The sequence below is a fragment of the Etheostoma cragini genome, chromosome 10 (assembly GCF_013103735.1).
Source record: "Etheostoma cragini isolate CJK2018 chromosome 10, CSU_Ecrag_1.0, whole genome shotgun sequence".
In the NCBI taxonomy this organism is placed as follows: Eukaryota; Metazoa; Chordata; class Actinopteri; order Perciformes; family Percidae; genus Etheostoma; species Etheostoma cragini.
This window is the reverse complement of record NC_048416.1, coordinates 8,348,495-8,366,779: the sequence shown is the minus strand read 5'-3', so window position 1 is coordinate 8,366,779 and position 18,285 is coordinate 8,348,495. Positions and strand designations below refer to the sequence as shown.

General features: G+C 42.2%; 1 protein-coding gene across 2 annotated transcripts in view; it reads right to left on the bottom strand.

The window, feature by feature from the left end:
- Positions 1-2,627: 2,627 nt before the first annotated feature.
- fbxo38 (F-box protein 38) overlaps positions 2,628-18,285 on the bottom strand; it is a 32,015-nt gene continuing 16,357 nt past the window's right edge. Inside the window, exons 12-21 of one of the 2 annotated variants that reach the window (XM_034882831.1) lie at positions 17,726-17,923; positions 17,455-17,610; positions 16,310-17,011; positions 15,331-15,431; positions 13,851-13,953; positions 11,545-11,711; positions 9,497-9,642; positions 9,221-9,324; positions 6,287-6,400; positions 2,628-5,303 (exon numbers count right to left, since the gene is read on the bottom strand). In XM_034882831.1, coding sequence (XP_034738722.1) covers positions 5,125-5,303; positions 6,287-6,400; positions 9,221-9,324; positions 9,497-9,642; positions 11,545-11,711; positions 13,851-13,953; positions 15,331-15,431; positions 16,310-17,011; positions 17,455-17,610; positions 17,726-17,923 — 1,970 coding nt within the window. In that variant the 3' untranslated portion in view covers positions 2,628-5,124. The remainder of the gene's footprint in view (positions 5,304-6,286; positions 6,401-9,220; positions 9,325-9,496; positions 9,643-11,544; positions 11,712-13,850; positions 13,954-15,330; positions 15,432-16,309; positions 17,012-17,454; positions 17,611-17,725; positions 17,924-18,285) is intronic. The other variant, XM_034882832.1, reaches the window with a different exon arrangement.

The following is an 18,285-nucleotide window of genomic DNA, read 5'->3' as shown; positions in this document are numbered from 1 at the left end:
ACTGTATGTGTATATATGTTATGTGTATGTATGCTCCATGTCTTATTTTTGTGTGTGTGTCTTTGTTGGTGTCATGTCATGAGCACAATGAAGCAAACCTCTAGCAATCTGCACCAAGTTGTATGGTAATAAAGTATTGAATCTTTAGATAACCAAACTTAATTTATTAAAACGTGTAAATAGGGAAATAAACGTGTAACTTACATATAAAAAAAGTCCCCTAAAATAAATAAAAGTAAAACATATGTGTTTAGGCTAAAACTTCCTTTTAGGCAGAAACCTGGGAGACCCAGGCTCTTGGTAGGCGGTGTCTGACGGGTCGGTTGGGGTTAGAATGAAGAGTGGCAATAACAGTCCCCAAAAAATACTAGTTTGTAGTAGTTCTTTTTAATTCAATTCAATTCAATTTATTTTATAGTATCAATTCATAACAAGCGTTATCTCAAGACACTTTACAGATAGAGGAGGTCTAGACCACACTCCAGAATTTACAAGGACCCAACAGTTCTAGTGGTTTCCTCCAGAGCAAGCAACAGTGCGACAGTGGCGAGGAAAAACTTCCTTTTAGGCAGAAACCTGGGTCAGACCCAGGCTCTTGGTAGGCGGTGTCTGACGACTGGTTGGGGTTAGAATGAAGAGTGGCAATAACAGTCACAAAAAATTGTAGTTTGTAGCAGTTCTTTGTAGTAGTTCATGGCATAGCAGGGCACTGTGGGCATTACAAGGCACAGCAGGACGTAGCTGGGCACCGCAGATCGTGGCAGGATGTAACATGGCATCGCAGGACGTGTAGTGGGACCATGGCGACAGCTGCTACCATGATTTTATGTACTAATTTATAACTTTATACGTATTTCCTTATTTATTCATTTCAGAATGTATTTCATGGCCATATTTATGTATATTTATGTAAAGAGGTGCAAAAAAAAAAAAGGGATCAGACACTGCAAAGCGTAAACTTCAGGTTGGTGTCAGATGAGTCCAAACAGTCTATGGTCACATCAAGTAAGAGTCATTTTCAGAGCAAAATCTCCTCACATTTCTTTCAGATAATCCTTTTGCACCCCCACTTCCCTATATGTGCACAGAGATTTTCTGCTCATGACAGGCCTTTTTTTCACCACGTCTAAAATCACATCAGAGTAGGAACTGACAACACAAGAACACATTGTGAATATGAACAAAAAGGAAAGGAAATGTGTTCGTATATGGTTTCCTGCAAAATGATCCTATGACTAGTACATTCTTAACATCAGATGAGAGCCCCTGTCGTGTAGAAACAGTGTGAGGAGCTAACAGAAGCTGTTTAGTGTCACAGGAAGTCCGCTGGAACAGTTTCACTCTGTTTACATTGGCTGACAGCAGTAGAGGAGTCTGAGTCACTAAAACATTTTGTGTGTGTGTGTGTGTGACACACAGAGACTGAGAGTGTGACTCCATCTTGCTGTACTCCACTGTAACTTGTCATAGCAGGAAGAGCAGAGATTAGTGGAGCCAGAAGTGTCCAGGTAGATGGACTCCGTTTCTACAGCTGCGTGCGTCTGCTTTCTGTCAGCTCCACTCTGCGCTGTAATTCTATCATTAACAATGCCTCAAAGCACGTTAGAACATGGATGTTTTAACTGGTTTGACATTCAGACACTCGATGATGCAAATGTTTCCAGTGAAATGAAGCGTTTGGTGATGTCTCCATCAAGTATACTGATTGAAAAGGACACGGCCCTGTAGAAAGCAGTCCCTCAGAGATCGGCTAGGTGCAATGGCAGCACACACCCAAGCAGGTAGAGTCGTTTACATTTCCCTGACCTGTCTCATGCGGTGCCACTGAGCGGCGGTCAGACAGGGCTATTCCCATTACAGCCGTTATGAGGGAGTTGCTGATGATTTAGTTTAATCCAAATAATACTTTTGAGCTTCTTTGTTGTCAGTGAATAACTAGCAGATGTCAAGGCTAACCTGAGCCTACAGGCTTTATGCTAAATTAGAAATTCAAAAAAGTCAACAGATTTGTGCATGTAAAAACATGGGGTGGGGGGGGGGCACTTTAGGCCTTTATTTGTACAGGAAAGCTGAAGGCATGAACAGGGAGAGAGGGGGGAATGGCAGATTAGATTTAATTCAAAAACAACTAATCAGACGGAGTTTCCAATAATCCTCCAGCTTCTCTTCTCTATGTCCAAGCCATAGAACATCAAACGTATCCATTTCCATGCTAGTATCCCTGATTTGGAAGGTGCTGTCTGAAAAATGGAGCTCAGCGCAAATTCCTTCAGGAAGACTTCTAAATAAACTTCATTCCCCACCCTCTCTCCCCAAAACTATTCAGCTGTTAAGAGGCGTTCACTTTCCAGTAAACCAACCAGGATAGGCCTCAAAATTCATGATCCAATCATAGCACAACATCCTGCTTTAAATGTCTTCTGTCTTTGCTATCAGCTGTCTTTTTAGGCAAACATGGAACCCTCCTCCTCCCCTTCTACCTCTGGTCATCGGTGTGGGGGGGGGGGGGGGGGGGGGGGGGGGGGGGGGGGGGGGGGGGGGGAGAGAGTATAGCTTTATATGACTCATCAGTTATCAATCCCATAGTCATTGGTAGAGAATCAGAAACGAGGACATGTAACAAGAAAAGTTATTTTATTTTTCAATATGTGAAATAGTCTTCTTTTGTTATAAACATATAAACACCATGGAAGCATATAATCATCATCCGTGACATCTGTACAGTTGTCAATACACACACACACACACACAGAAGGCTGGACTCACATCATGGTCAGTCCGTTGAACCTGCCAAAAAGAATTTTCAGATCCTCTGATAGCGAACACTCACAGTTAATCCATAATGAAGTTGCTCATCTTTCTGAACACAAACCCTTTTCCACATCCCGAAGCTAGCCAATCAGTTCTATCCACTGCATACAGTCACACAGGGCAGAGCTGTCCATGTACACGACAACAAAATCCTGTCTAAACCAATCAATCGGATTCCTCAAAAGGAAAAAAGTAATCCAGCACCTTTTGCCGTGTTAATCCCTTTGCAATGAAAAAAAATTCTCAACACGAAACCAAAAACAGTATGATGGTTCAGTTCATGATACAACTCCTTTCAGACCAAAACTACTAGAACATGGCATCTATCTGCCTAGCAGCCGGATTTCTATTCACAAAGGGCATCACGCAGATTTGGATAAGGAGAGACTTTAAGAAGCAGTGGAGCACTACAGGAGACAGGCTGAGGCTGAGCGGTCAGCTGATGTGTACAGTTCTTTAAGACTGACTACAACTACGTGTTTTTCATACTTTGCGTGCTACAGAAGAGATTAAGTGTATTTGTTATGTCTTGGTTTGCTGTATTGTTCAGATGTCTCCCCTTTAAGGAATTTCTTTCACAGTTTCCTAGTGATGCGTGTATGACACTGACCCGTCCTTTCATTATCCATATAAGAAGATGGGAAGAAGAATGACAAAAATGAGAATACATTCAGAACAAAGTCAGAATTCTAAGGGGAAAAAAAATCTAAAAATCCCAAAGTCCAATAATTCTGCATATATTCTTATAATTCAAACTCCCCCTTACCCCTGAAATTTCAGACGTATTTCAGAACTCAATCTAACTTTCTGACATGGGCCTGTTCAAAAACCATGGATCAAAAACCAACATAACACAAGAGGGTGTCAGGAACAAAATAAAGCCACATTATCTGCTCCAACAGCCAACTAAGCAGATATGTTCAGCGGCATCGTTATGCGGAACATCCTGACTGGGACTGGACATCGCAGAAGTCCAACATCACAGCTTTGCATTGCATTTTGACACTGTGGTATCCTTTAGTCTCCCTGTTTATGTAACTCATGTCATTCATCGGTTTGTGCAAATTAACTCAGTTGTACATTTGTCTCATACAGCACATAGGGACTGCCCAGCTTATGATGATAGTTAGAAGAGCAGCTAAACATAGATTTAGATGGACTTTATTCTTATATTTTTGGGCATGTATAACCAGGGATGAACTATCCAATCCAAAGAATTTTGTTTGGTCATTGGCAAAGCTAAGAACTGAGCCAATAGCTATACTAGTATAATAATTCCAATAGCTCCCTTTATTCTGCTTAGTCAGTGGTAACCACGGCATCTCAACATGACAAAGCCATGTAGGACATGCTCTATTTGCGTTGTAATTGGTTTCCAGGTGAGGCTAGTTGAGTGAGAATGTGAGTAACACAACGTAATGTAGTTCATCGGAATCATCAGTTTCAATAAACAGGAGTTAGTTCTTTGGTGGTGGGGCTTTAAGCTTTTTCCAAATAGACCTAACATGCAAAGAGGACTTTTTGCATAATCAATCTCAGGGAAGTTAATCAGCAAGTTTGTTTTCAGCTGTGGACTGAACAGCTTTGTCTCATTTCCCCATTTAGTGCTTGCTGAGGTTAAATGCAAACCCATGACAAATACCGTCCACCTTTCAAAACCACCCACTGTTTGCCACGATGAAGGTAAAAAAAATTAAAATTAAAAAATTAAAAAAAAGGAATTTAAAAATAGCATATTTTCTTTGACATTTCTGTCTAAGGCAATTTCTGTCTGATTGGTCATGTGTGGTACAGAGGTAGGCAGACTGTGGCAGTTGACAGGTTAGCGATCAGACCAACAGCATAACCCTTTTCTGCATGATAGACAAGACAAGCAGCTGAAAACACTAGAGGATGTCAATAATGGACTTTATTTGGAACAGGACAATATTAGAGACGGACCTTTATTTCTAACTACCTCGTGTTGAAAGCAAATGTTTTAATTCGTTAAATGAAAATGTAACTCATGCTGAATTTACCATTTGTGCAGAGATTGAGTTATGTCCACCATCACAACATTTGTTTTCTTTTACTCTGCTATAAATTTGAGAATATACAGTTCTAGTGTGCCCATAAATGATTTAGGTTTGCTTAAATAAGAAAATCAGGGTCTGATGTATTGGTGAACCTCATACAAACAGACTATTCATCTCTATGTCTCTTTTCCAAATAAAACCATAAAAAGTGTTTTCAGTCAGGAGCTCAGCCTTGCTGCAGGACTAGCAGGTGTTGAGATTGCCCTCCATGTGATCGGCAGAGAGTGTTTTGTGGTGTCTAGATGTAGTCGTCATCCACAGGTTCTCCTGGTGTATCACAGTGATGGAGGAAAAGGACCACCACTCTCTGAAAAACTCCTCTTTTGCTCTGTCGGCGCTCTGAGATCTCTTCCCCGATGGTCTCCATGCAGATGTCAGCTGACAGCTGGCCTTTACGCCTGGGTGCGTAGATGGTAGCTTACACACGACACAACGGAGAGGAAAACATTTAAAATGCTTATATGATCAGGCTTTGTATTTTTTCTGTTACAGGGACACATTACAATCACTGGTAAACACTGGGGGTTGATGCATGGACTTTAAAAGTGGAGCCAAAACATCTTGATCGCCCCCTGGTGGCTGGCTGCAGTGCGCATTAATCCCGAACAGCTTCACTCGCATCTTTCTCCGCAGCCATTACAGAACTACAACTCAAAGTAGCGCACGACTTCAACATCATCCTTCTCAGCCACTCCTGCTGTTTGCTGAGTGGGCCGCTACAATTTTGCTGGAGAAAACACAAAACTATACCGCAAACCCAGACCGAGTAGGAGGGCGTATGTAGGAGTGTGGAGCCAGGCTAGTCAGCGGACGGGATATGGCCATAACTAAAAAGTTAAGAAGTCAAATACATTTTTGCCAAAGATTGTTTCTTCCATTTTAGGTAGTGCAGATCATGTTGATGCTTGTTTAAGTGTTCATTTTCCAGATAAGTTTGGATTTTATGAGTTATTTGTTGCTATAACAACGTGGTGAAAACTCTTTGGGACTTTTTCCTTTAATTTTTAGTGACCTTGGATGAAAGGGGTAGAGAGATGGGGGATGACACGCAGCAAAGGGCCGGAGGTCGGACTCGAACCCGGTGGACTCAACCAATATGGGGTGGACGCTCTCACTGGGTGAGCTAGAGGGCGCCCAAAAACGCCACGATTGACAGCTGAGACTGAATTGTGATTGGTCGGGCCGATGTGTGCGCAGGACTTTGGTACCGCGGCTTCACCGCCTGATCACTACGGCGCAGACTCTGGCTCCAGTGGCGCTTTTATCTGGAATATTTTGACTTCACTTTTGTGCAATCTTTTTTTTTTTACAGTCTATGGTAAATACAAAGAATTGTGTTCATTTAAAGAAAAACCACAGTGTCTGCTGATATGACGAGTGGATAAATTGACTGCACTCACTGCTTTCATCGTCCTCAAAGTCATAGCGGGCGTAGCTGTTGGGATCAGCTGCTCTCAGAGTCCTCAGCCAGGGGAAGTCTGTTACCATGCTGTAGGGAGCGCCATCCACCACTCCTGAACAATAACATCAGAGAAGACAGGTTACATTTAGAGGTTTAATGACACATAAACACATATCACATGCCTCCAGTCTTCCAGCTGTCAGTTGGTTTGTTTTCTTCCATGTGATGCATCTAGAACATTTTTAGCTACGCACAGTAGTTTCTCTACATTATTTATTAATGCATTCAGAACAGAACACATCTTAGGTGTACTGGTTGGTCGTCGTTTTTTTTAACCGTGACCCGATTTTCCATGCATTGGGACTAAGTGACTAATGTCACTTACTCACAAACTAAAATCTTGGAAAATTGGTCCAGTGTTTAGCAAGAATGCTGTAACTGGCAGCTGTGAACAGAGCTGCAATGTGTTATAACATTTTAGGGCAAGCGCACATTGTCATTTTTGCTACTGACATGCTCACATGGTTATTCTAAGTGTCTGACAACATTATAGAAATGGAAACTTAAAGAGAGACCTTTTTGTTGAAGAGTGAATTTTCTTTGTTTAACCAGGAACAGCTCCAAAAAACCGAATCCATGTGAATAAACTTTGAGCGTGTATAGAGCAAGCATATCTTTAACAAAAAGGTCGACCTCTGTAGGGACTCTTTGCATAATATTGTTAGACACTTAGAACAATAATCTGTGCATGTCAGTGTCAAAACAAGCACTTCTAGGTGCGCATTACTCGTTAATGTTACATTTCAGCTTGTTTAGCCGCTGCCGACTGTAGCGCTCTTTAATGCTGGACCAATTTCAAACAGGTTTTTCCTGCATAGAGAAAGTTGTTGCGCACCTTAAAAGGAGGTTTTGGTCTCCGGCAATTAAAATCATGAGTGCCAGAACGTCTGATATTCTGCAGCCAGCCTCCCTCTCATCTACAGCTGTTACATATCATATAAGGCTGGCGCTGATTTGACTGAATCTGAACGCGCCGCTGCATCCTAATGGTATATCCGTTTGCAGGGTCAGGCTTTCCGGTGACCATGCTGCACCAGGGTGCAGGCGGCGCCGCAATAAGCTGTAGACGACCTCTGCTGATCGGCGTGGAGCTTTCCTTCTCGCCGGACGTCCGACTGCGGTCTGTCCGCGCGGCGGGCTGCACTGCCGTCTATTCTTATTATTTGACAGTTTCATAACCTATGAAAACATCTCGTATTGGCGTTAAATATAAGTCAAATTCCATGATGCAAATTACACTGGAGTAGCCTACCTTCGCGTGAAAACAGCAGTCCCCAGCGCTTTATTGCCATTGCCCTACCTTCCTGAACAAGCTGTAGAGGCGGCTTCATCCGGCTGCAGCTATCTGCTGAGCCCCATTCATGTAACAGCTGCAGTTAAACTGTACTTCATACCATTATTGTTACACTTGCAATTAATCTGCAGCTCACATGCGTGCCAAACCATAGGGGCAATTCCTTCCACTACTGTAACTACAGTACAACAATATATTGATCAATAGAATGTATTTCAAAATAGAAAACATTACACTTCAAAACGTTTTGTATTGTATTATTGTACAAGTTGCACTCCTACATTTTTTTTAAATTAGGAGTGACTTAAAATGTACTTCTTGAAAAAAACTACAGAATCTTGGTTCTTTCTTGACATATATTAAACACCAGTTTTCACCATAAATGTGTGCCAAAATGGAGGAGGCCCCCCTATCCCATAATATGCCCCCCAGCCATTTAATATCATAGTAGAAGCTACTGTATAGTGTAGCACAGAGGGGTGTCTGATTAGGAAAAGTAAGTTATTTACGTGTTACATAAGTTCTTTTGATCAATATACTATAACAAAAGGCTACTTTTATTTTTAAATTATATGAACATTTACATGACACTGACCCTGGTATGCAGCGCGTTCTGCAGATAGAACAGAGGCCCATTTTTTTGCATGTCTCTGAACTCCAGCATAGTATAATTGTTGTGTGAACACAGTAGGTCTGGCAGCCCTTTTGTATAGAGCAGTGCAACAGAATAAACATCCTAAACATTCAATCAGACAGGAAGTGAAGCTGACTGCCTTGACTGAAGAGCATCTACCAAGAGATGCATGTCTTTGGCTCGAGGCTTCAGCAAGTCATTAAAAGGATTTGCAACCACATAATAAATATGTCCTTCTCTCATTCTAACAGACATAAAAAAACAGGAACAGATTTCCAAATTAGTTACAAATTACATGAGAAGTGTCGTTATTTATTTGTGCTTTTTTAAATGTTATACTTTTTATTGACATCTAGATTTGTAATTAAAATTACAATTTATACTCTGTTAGGTATGTTACATGCTCAGGACCTATTCATGACCAAATGGAGAGATGTCAGAGTAAATGGGCTGCCAGTGATGGACCAGCACCCTGAGCGGGGGGGATTTGAGAGAGAGATACGCTGCCTTGGCAGTGCCCAGGAGCTGAACTGGTATCTCTCCACCTACCAATCCACACTCCACTACTGTGGTCCATACGGGGACTTAAACCGCCAACCCTCCGGTTCCCAACCAAACTCCCTACGGACTGAGCTACTGCCACCTCCTTTTTAAATTTATTCACTGCAAAACAATCATAAAGTAAGATTTACCTATCTCTCTGTACTATGATTGATAGTCAAAAAAACAAGTTTCCAAAAGGAGGGTTGAACCCTGATCAGTGGGTGAAAAAGGTATAAGAGTCTTTTTTTCCAGTTCCAATCCAACAACACTGTCCAGCTCTTAAAAAGTACACTGTACACGAAATTCAAAGCAGGAAAAGGTTTGGTTGATGAGTATCCGCATATCTACCTTCAGTGGAAACTAGAAATCGGGGAGGGTAAATGTAGGTATGACCGTCTTACCCTCCAGTGTGTAGATGTCCCGGCCCCAGGGGTATTTGGGATACTTCTTCACATCCTCTTCTGTCCGAGTGGCCTCTGGGAAGAACTCATACTTGATCAACTCTCTGAGAAAGAAAGACGTACAGAGAGCAGTTTATGATCATGTTTAAACTAAGATGTATTTTATGTAGGTCAACATGTTGGGGAAAAAAAAAGAAACTGGTTCACATTCAAAGGCGTGAGGTTAGAAAGTGATTGATTTCTGGCAAAATGCTCGTTATCAGGGAAGTTACTCACTGGCTGATGTTGGCTATGGTGTCCATCCAGCTGCGAATGCGAACCTTGTTGCGTATATTTGGAGGGTTGCTAAACTCGTGCACTATAGCAATGTGATAGGGATAGGGCCCCTGGAAGAGCTGACGCTCCAACGCTACGGAGTCAATCTGAAGAGGAGAGGAGAGGGAAAAAAAGAGAAAAAGTGTTCCAGGGACCGTTGCTATGCATGTCTGACAGGGGTTCTCAAACTTATCACTTAAAGGTGCAACAAAAAATTAATTTCAGTTGTAAAATTAATTCCAAATGTAATCCTTTCCTATTTACATTTTATTTAGTTAGCACATTTCACTCATCACACAAAATACAAACCCTCCCTCTCCCCTCCCAAACCATTCCCTACAACTTTCAGCCTGTCACCAGAGGAAATGCACGTCTCAGAGGGAGTGCGACTGCTTTTGGCATGACATTACATTGAATTATGTGGCAGAGAACTCTTTATTCCCTGCGTGTTTTTTAAAAGTGTAACCACACTTGCAAATGCTTTTAATTGTCATTGGCCTAAATTACTGTGACTTGAACAAACCGTAGAGAGAAGGCAGTCTCGCTCCGTTTCCACAGCAGCTCCCACACCATCATGCTTAAACTTTGCAATTAATCTGCAGTGCATACAAACTGTGGTGGGGATCCGCAAGGAGCACAAATCAGCTACGGCCAGTTACACCACTACTGTATGTTTAATTAATATATTTTATTTAATTAAACATTTTATAATTTTATCTGTCTCCTCTGGCACCACCTACAGCCTGTGGTGCAATTTGCAACATTCTGACACTCCCGGTTCAGATGCACCAATCTGGGCCAGGGAGGTGGGGGGGTGGTCTCTAACTGCGTGTCACTAGGCTCATTCAAGATGAACTGCGCCTTGCCTGTAAAGTGGACGAGAGCAGGCGGCAGCAGCCGGGGTCAGGGACAAAAAGCTGCGGTAAAGTCTGACAGTTTCCAGCCGATTCCTGCAGCCTTCAGGCTGAAGTGACAGAAACACTGTGGTCCGATTTAATAAAATGTAATCAGACCCATGTATCACCGTGTACACATTCTCCAGTTGTTTTAGTTAAGAGTAACTCTCAGTATGCACTACATGCAACCTGTTGCAGATGTTAATTACCAACACACTGTAGATGATCCGTGATCTGAACAGATTGAGTCTCTCGCACTTCTAAACATCACTATCAGCCACACAACATGTGTTCTGTGCAGAATAAGCCGTTATATCAGACAAATGGCAGTTAAAAGCCCTCCGATTCAAAAAAGTTTATATAAAACGTCATCATGTTGAGTCGATTCTGAACCAATCAGCTGTTGAATCAGCTGAGAGGCTGGCGTTTCCCAGCATGCCCTGGGTCCGCCAGTTGGTAGAAGCAACGGTGCTGCCTGCGTCTCAGAAATGGGGCCACCTTGATCTCGTGAGATTATCGTTGCCTAGTTGTGCATGACGGCAGAGCAAGTCAGGATCAAGTCGGACACAAATCTAACCAGCATGCAATGGGCGGCGATCAGTTCTGATCTGACCTGGCTCATCTCCAACGAGCCTAATTACTGCTCATGCATCCATTGTCCCTTGTGGGGAGAGGGGCTTAGGAGAGAGGGACTGAGAAGTTGTTGATGTTCAAATTTTTTAGCAAAGTTCTGGATCTTACCAATACCTACAGCTCTTCTAAAGGATAACTCGGTGTTACTGTCTATGTATAAAAATAGAAATGCTAGTTAGAAACGGTTGTTTATACTGTAAATACAGTAATTGCTTCTGCTGTTTTGAATTTATTTCTCTCTATTTTATTCCTAAATATAATTCTACATTTAGATAGAAAGAGTATATCTGAGCTGGTCTGAGTTTAATGTTTCCTGTCAACAGTTTCACAGACAGGACAGTCTCTTTTATGATTGGGGACACTGAGACAAATTGACAGCAACACTGCGGGGCTGTGCGGTATCCAGGTCAAGATACATCCGTGGTCAGGGTCCCGAGTAAAAAACAAAACAAAACAGAGATGACATTGCAGGTTACCAACCTGGTGCATAGGGCGCATGTAGATGATGCGGTTCCTCTCAGGAGGCATTCTTAGTATCTGATCCAGGACCTGTTCCATGTCCAGCTTCTTACACTGAGCGTAATCAAACCTGTTCACTATGGGGGCACTTTCTACTCGCAGCTGCTTCAACACTCGACATCTGGTAGCTACACAGAGACACAGAGAGAGAGAAAGAGAGAGCAAGCGAGAGAGAGAGAGGGGACACAAAAAAAACACTGAATGCTTTCTGACTCATAACATCTGCTGGGAGGGTTGTTTTCAAAACTCAATATAGATACTTTGTACCCAAACCAGTAATGAAGGAGTGTAAGGAACACATATTATCCCCGTATTTGACTCATTTATATCAACACAGGTTACTACAAATGTCTAAATCTGCTAGCTAAGAGGTCAATATTGAGTTCATTTAAACAGGCAATGCAGTGTGGGTGATGTTGTGTCATTTCCATTGTGTCATTTTCCTATTTGCTCCTACTTATAAATGGTATACTGTACAACACTCTCTAATGAAGAGGTTGTTTCATTGCTGTTAGTCGATCATCAGTCAGCGTATCCATTACATCGTAATTGTTGTGAATGTTAATGGTCCCTGGAAGATTACAGTTTTTGGAAATCCCCTGACGATTCATCAGACCAATACTGTTAGAATTACGAGTAAGTTTAAGTCAAATCACTTTTAACCTGACATGTTGCATAATGTTTTAACCTCTACTAATTGTGTATTATATATTTTTACTTTCCTTATAGTTTTCCTTGTAACGTTCTTTACTCTGTTACCTGCCTAGGGACTATGGATTTAAATTAGCATTCTGGCTAATTTGAGGGTGGCAGTAGCTCAGTCCGTAGGGAGTTGGGTTGGGAACCGGAGGGTCACTGGTTTAAGTCCCCATATGGACCAAAAAGTATGGAGTGTGGATTGGTGGCTGGAGAGATGCCACTTCACCTCCTGGGCACTGCTAGGTGCTCTTGAGCAAGGCACCGTACCCCCCAAACTGCTCAGGGCGCTGGTTCAGCTGGCAGCCCACTCACTCTGACATCTCTCCATTAGTGCATGAATAGGACCTGAGCATGTGTGTGTGTGTGGTTCAGCCCTGTGTGTGATTACTAACAATGTGTGTACGCAGAGTGTAAATTGGAATTTCCCCATAGGGGACTAATAAACAAATGAAAAATTTAAATTAAATTTAAATTTATAAAAAGAAATTAACTCTGGCATATTTACATCTTGTATTTTATACTGACTGGGAATTAGTGTGGCTTTTACAATTAAATGCTGCTCTATATAAGGACAGTGTGGATATCTGGATTATTTGATGTAAAGTTAGTGTTCTATAGGGCTGGGCACCAAGCGTCCTTACTTTTAAGGCACCGACCGAAATACTTTAATCTTAAGTGTTTCAAAAATTGATTTCTTTTGGTGCCAAATTTAAGTTCCAAAAGCGTATGTGAGACAATAATCACGTAACAAACTTGCGTGTAAGGACCTAAAGTCGCTGGCGATTGGCTGTCTAACGTCACTAAAACACCTCACGTGAAAGGGACACCAACACCACGCAGAAGATCAGTGAGTAACAGCACTGCCGATAAAGTGGTTTCAAATGTGGTTACAGTTTTTCAAAACTTTTTGTGGATTGCATTTGCAATTCAATTACATCTCTTTGCACTTAAGTTAGTTCTCCATTAGTTAAATGTTGACAACAGGGCAGTCACCAAGTTTAGTGTGAAAAGGTTCATGTCATTATGCAGTTCATGTTGTGGCAAAAAAGGTTTCTCTTTTTTTGTTAATTTGGCCAAGTTTGGATTGATACCTATCCCGAATATGTGACTAGTGCACCCCTATCCAAAAGCACAACCAGTGTTATTAATGTTGCTCTGAGTGAGCAGTGGTACCAGAATTATTTATTAATTTTGATAACTGTTTTGATACACATTCAAGGTGGAATATGAGTGAATTTTTGTTGATGGATTTTAAAACATATGGTATCAAAAAATATCGTTAAGGAACCGGCATCAAAACTGAGGTATCAAATTAACACCGAATTGAAAGATTTTTAACAATGCACAGCCCTGGTGTTCTATAAACCAAGACAAGTTGGTTAACTTTTTTTTTATGACTTTATTACATTGGCCCTTTAAGGTCAACATGGGTCATATTTTTTGTGGTTGGATAGACTTTCTCCTCTAGTACCTACCTCCCTTGCAAATTAGTACATCTTTAGTAAAAGTAATGCAAAAACAAAAATGAGAAAACCATATACAGGAGTCATCAAATATCAGTCTGTTACCATGTATGAACATCATCTTGGGGCAGTCTTTGAGGACCAGGTCAGTGATTCCACAATTGGTCAAAGTGATGCCCACCAGGTTTTTACTCTTCAGAGACAAAATCTGCACAAACAAAAGCAACTCAGCATGTCAATCACATCAACAAAGGATTTAGAGTATACAACTTTTAAAGCCAATGTTGTCTTTCCCTTGCATGCGTGTGCATCCTGGCTTAATGGGGTTCACATCAAATTGTTTTTGTCCACTTAAAGCCATTACAACAGAAACGCAATAGATTAACCTTTGCATTCCCATGTTTATATAACAAACGTAAAGGGAAAAGTCCCCCTGACTTCATGTCTCTCTGAGCTCCACCAGCAACACTTTGGCTCCCCCAAGGGGAGAACAAACTTAATATTGCAAGTTTAATATGGGAATTTAAAATTTTCCAAACCGTATACTTTATTATGTGCACATGTACATTAATCAAGTGTTCACCCACTTGGTCTCTGAATGACAGTGAATACATTACATCTTTTTAACACTGATAATCGGTGACTATAAGACAAAGTCAAAGTGAACACAATTGTCTTCAAATTGGATTGTGGGTGTGTGTACGTGTACTAGGGGTTGCATAGATTAGGCAACTTTACTCCTCCACAATACCGTTTTGAGGTTGATCACGTAGTTTTGTTACTAACAACAGAGACCTGTAGCACAGTCCTGGCAAAAATGGTCAAAAACCCAGCTCATTTGGAACTTTATTTGAAAACTGCAAAACGTTTGGGACATAAGGAGATGGAGCTAAGGACGAGGAGAGCGGCCTTTAGCTGTTTGGATTTCTGCTACGCTAAAGGACATTTGCAGTCAGCTGTACGTGTGAAGGAGGAGGAGCTACGTGCTAATGCTAACATTAATGTCTGTCCAGCATCAGATCACTGGATTATTACAGAGTCCAACATGGAGGACATGACTTGCTTAACACTTAATGGCCATTTGAAATACGTGCACCCATAGCTAAGTATAAACCCAATGCATTTGTTGCCAACGAGGATAGACTTTGCACTGAGTGTTAATTTACGGCACACTTTTAACTGAGGAACTATCGCAGAAATGCGCGCCGCAGCGACAGACATAATTACTGGCAGTGGTGTGCATAAAGTTACCGCTGATAAACCCAGTAGTGTGAGTAGCGTGTCAAAGCACAAACTGAAAATGGCCAACGTTAGTTAAGCTCACTGCAAAAGCGCTTGCTGATAAATTGGGACAGGTTGTAAAATGCTAGAAAGGCTAAGCTACACAATGCATAAGAAAATCAATCCAAGGGTTGATAGTAAAGGGTAAAAAAAAAAAAAAGTATAGAATGCAAAGCATTCCCTCCTCCTGTGATTTTGACGGAACAGAAAAATGTCAATGACATCATTGACTAGTCAACGTTGACTTTCATCACATCAGAGTTGACTCTGAAAATTCTGAAGTCATGCAACCCGCAGTGTGTACCTGTACGTGGTCGTCCTCAGTGACCGGGTCCGAGGTGCTGGTTGATTTGTCAGCCATTCGTTTCCTCCTCACTGCTACTCGAGGCCTGGCACTTGAAAGATCTTAAGGTAAACAGCAAAGATATCACCATGAACAACACCAAAGTAAGCAACACTCAGAATGTGAATATTACTGTATTTAACTGCAAAATTAGAAGCCAGCTATTTTTTTAACAGCTGTAGGCAACACAGTTTAAAGTGTACTACATGGATTTAGCTTTGGACTACTATAACATTGTCAGTTGACATGGACCAGTTTAAAAAAGTAATTAAAATTGATGCAGTAGAATCAGAGTTGTGGTCATTTTTAGCATACAAATTCTTCTTCTTGGTCAAAACCTGGCACCTACATTACCCACAATGCAATTTCCCTGAGTTTAGTTGTACATTTAAGTACGTCATGCTATTAGCGGCAAATGTAGCCTCGAGCAGCTAACCTTAAGCGGAGATAAGGAGCAGACTACAGAAGTTGGGTAAATTCAATTATTTTTTAGGTCTTTTGACCTAGTTTGGCTTACAATGTAAATTGCTACACAAGCCATGTGTTGTTTGTGTGTGTGTGTGTGTATGTGTGTGTGTGTGTGTGTGTGTGTGTGAGCATGTGTGTTGTTGAGCTTCATGCAAATTGTTGCTGTATTGTCTGTATCACATATCTCATTTAAAAAAATATTAATATACCATAAAAAGGTTGCTATACCATCCAGCCAGAGAACGCACTATGGAGCAGTTGACGCGCCATTGCAGCCAGGTATCCTTCTGTAATTGTTTTTTTTCAGGCTTCTGATCTCAGGTCAAAGTTTGCTTTTGCTTTATAACTTGTGGCTGCACAACGGCCACTTCACTGTGCATCAAACCACAGGCCTAAGCCTTTGAAACGGAACATAAACCCAACTTGCACTCCCGTTAGATAAATATGAAATGTGTTCAGTGTTCTGTCTTACCTGTCTCAGATATCAGGAACTCAGATGACATACGAGTATACGATCGGGTCAAAGGACGTCTAGGGACAAAGTCCTCATTGCTGGCCTGGCCCTGCTGGGAACCTGAACCGGCAGGTTGTCTCTCTCCCTGTCCAGTCAGCAGTGCTGGTCTCCTGGAAGCATGGTTTATAGCAGCACCTCTGGGCTCCAGACTGTCCACACAGGCAGGACCAGAGCTGTGCCTAGGCCCAGTCTCCCTTGTGCAACTGTCCCCTGCCTGGGCTCCAGAGGGGCCCTCTGTGCTGTCATTAGTCCTGCCAGTTACTGTTGCTCTGTCAGTGGTTGCGGTTGCTCTGTGGTTTGTCCCCACCACTGTCCTCCCACATCCACCCACTTGCCTGGGTGTGGCTGCTCCGGGTCCTACCCTGGCCACAGATCCAGTCACTGGCCTCACTCCAGTCCTTGCTGTTGCCCCAGAATTCCCATTGCCCCGTGCTGTCCCACTGTCAGCCCCAGGTCTTGCAGTAGTCTCCACAGCTTCAGTAGCAATTCCCCTACAGCTAGTCCTCCTGCTGTTGTCAGCAGCAGCCTTCATGTCTGCCTTGATCTGTTCACTGGTCACCTGACAGCTCTTCTCACAGCTGCTTTCTAACACCTGAGGTTTTGTCTGATCTACCGGGACCGCCACATTGTTGCTCCGCCTCAGAGGAGTCTTACCTTTACCTGAAAAAACACACACACACACACACACACACACACACACACACACACACACACACACACACACACACACACACACACACACACACACACACACACACACACACACACACACACACACACACACACACACACACACACACACACACACACACACACACACACACACACACACACACACACACACACACACACACACACACACACACACAAAAAACAAGCTCTTGTGCTTTCCATTTCTTTAAATTTAGGTGTGTTTCTTCTATTCTTTCAGCCACATAATTTAGTGTGTTTTTTTATTGAACAAGAAAGGTCACTCTCACAGATGCCCTCTGTAGCTGTGTTACTTGCCCCAGGCTACACCAACAACCTAATGTGACCTTTTATGGTAAGCCCTGCAAACACACTGTTGTAACAGCTGGGTGTGTTCTGTGTTGTGCTGATACCTTCTGTACAGGAAGCTGGCTGCTGCAAACAGGAAGCTGGCATCAGCCTTGAAACGAGGCCTTCCTCTTCCTCACTGTCCGAGTCGGATATGACCAGTGGGGGCTTTGGAACCGTGGCACCAGCTGGTCTGCACTGCTGGACTAAACCACTGGGACCTTGAAGTGCAAAGGACAGACATATCAGCGGACATTATTAAAAAGTAAAGCTTTCTTTTTATCTACAACACTTGTCATAACCTCTGTTAATTATCAAAACAGAGCAGCTCCAAACCTGCTTGCTCCTCATCAGGAGGTTGTGGTGTTCCAGCTGGATGACTGGGCCCTGGAGGCACGCCAGCTTGTTCAGCTCTCACCTCCCCTTCTGCTCCTTTCAGATCTATTTGAGGCTCAGCCTCCACGTTCTCCTCCAGCATTACCTCATCCTCGTCTTCCTCCTCTTCATCCTCGATCCCATTTACCTCCACTGGTGCTATGAAAACAAACAAAACTTCTCACTCACCTTCACCGAGTAGATACCTGGCCCCATTTGTTTAATTGTTTGTTAACACGATCTGTTAAAAAACTGTTAACAGAACTGAAAACAATCTTCTAAACACACTGCTTTCAGATTTTGGGTTTCTGGCTTTTAGTGACACAACAGTAACATGTCAACTTAAAATGACAATGAGTCTGACTCACTTCATATTTGTACAGAGCACTAATAATCCCAGAGAGGATTCAGATGGGCTTCATTTAGCAAAATGTACAATATTTGTATGTTTCTGTGGAATGTTTCGAAAAGATTGTTGGTTATAATTTTTACTTAAAATTCAACTTAAGTCAATGACAAAA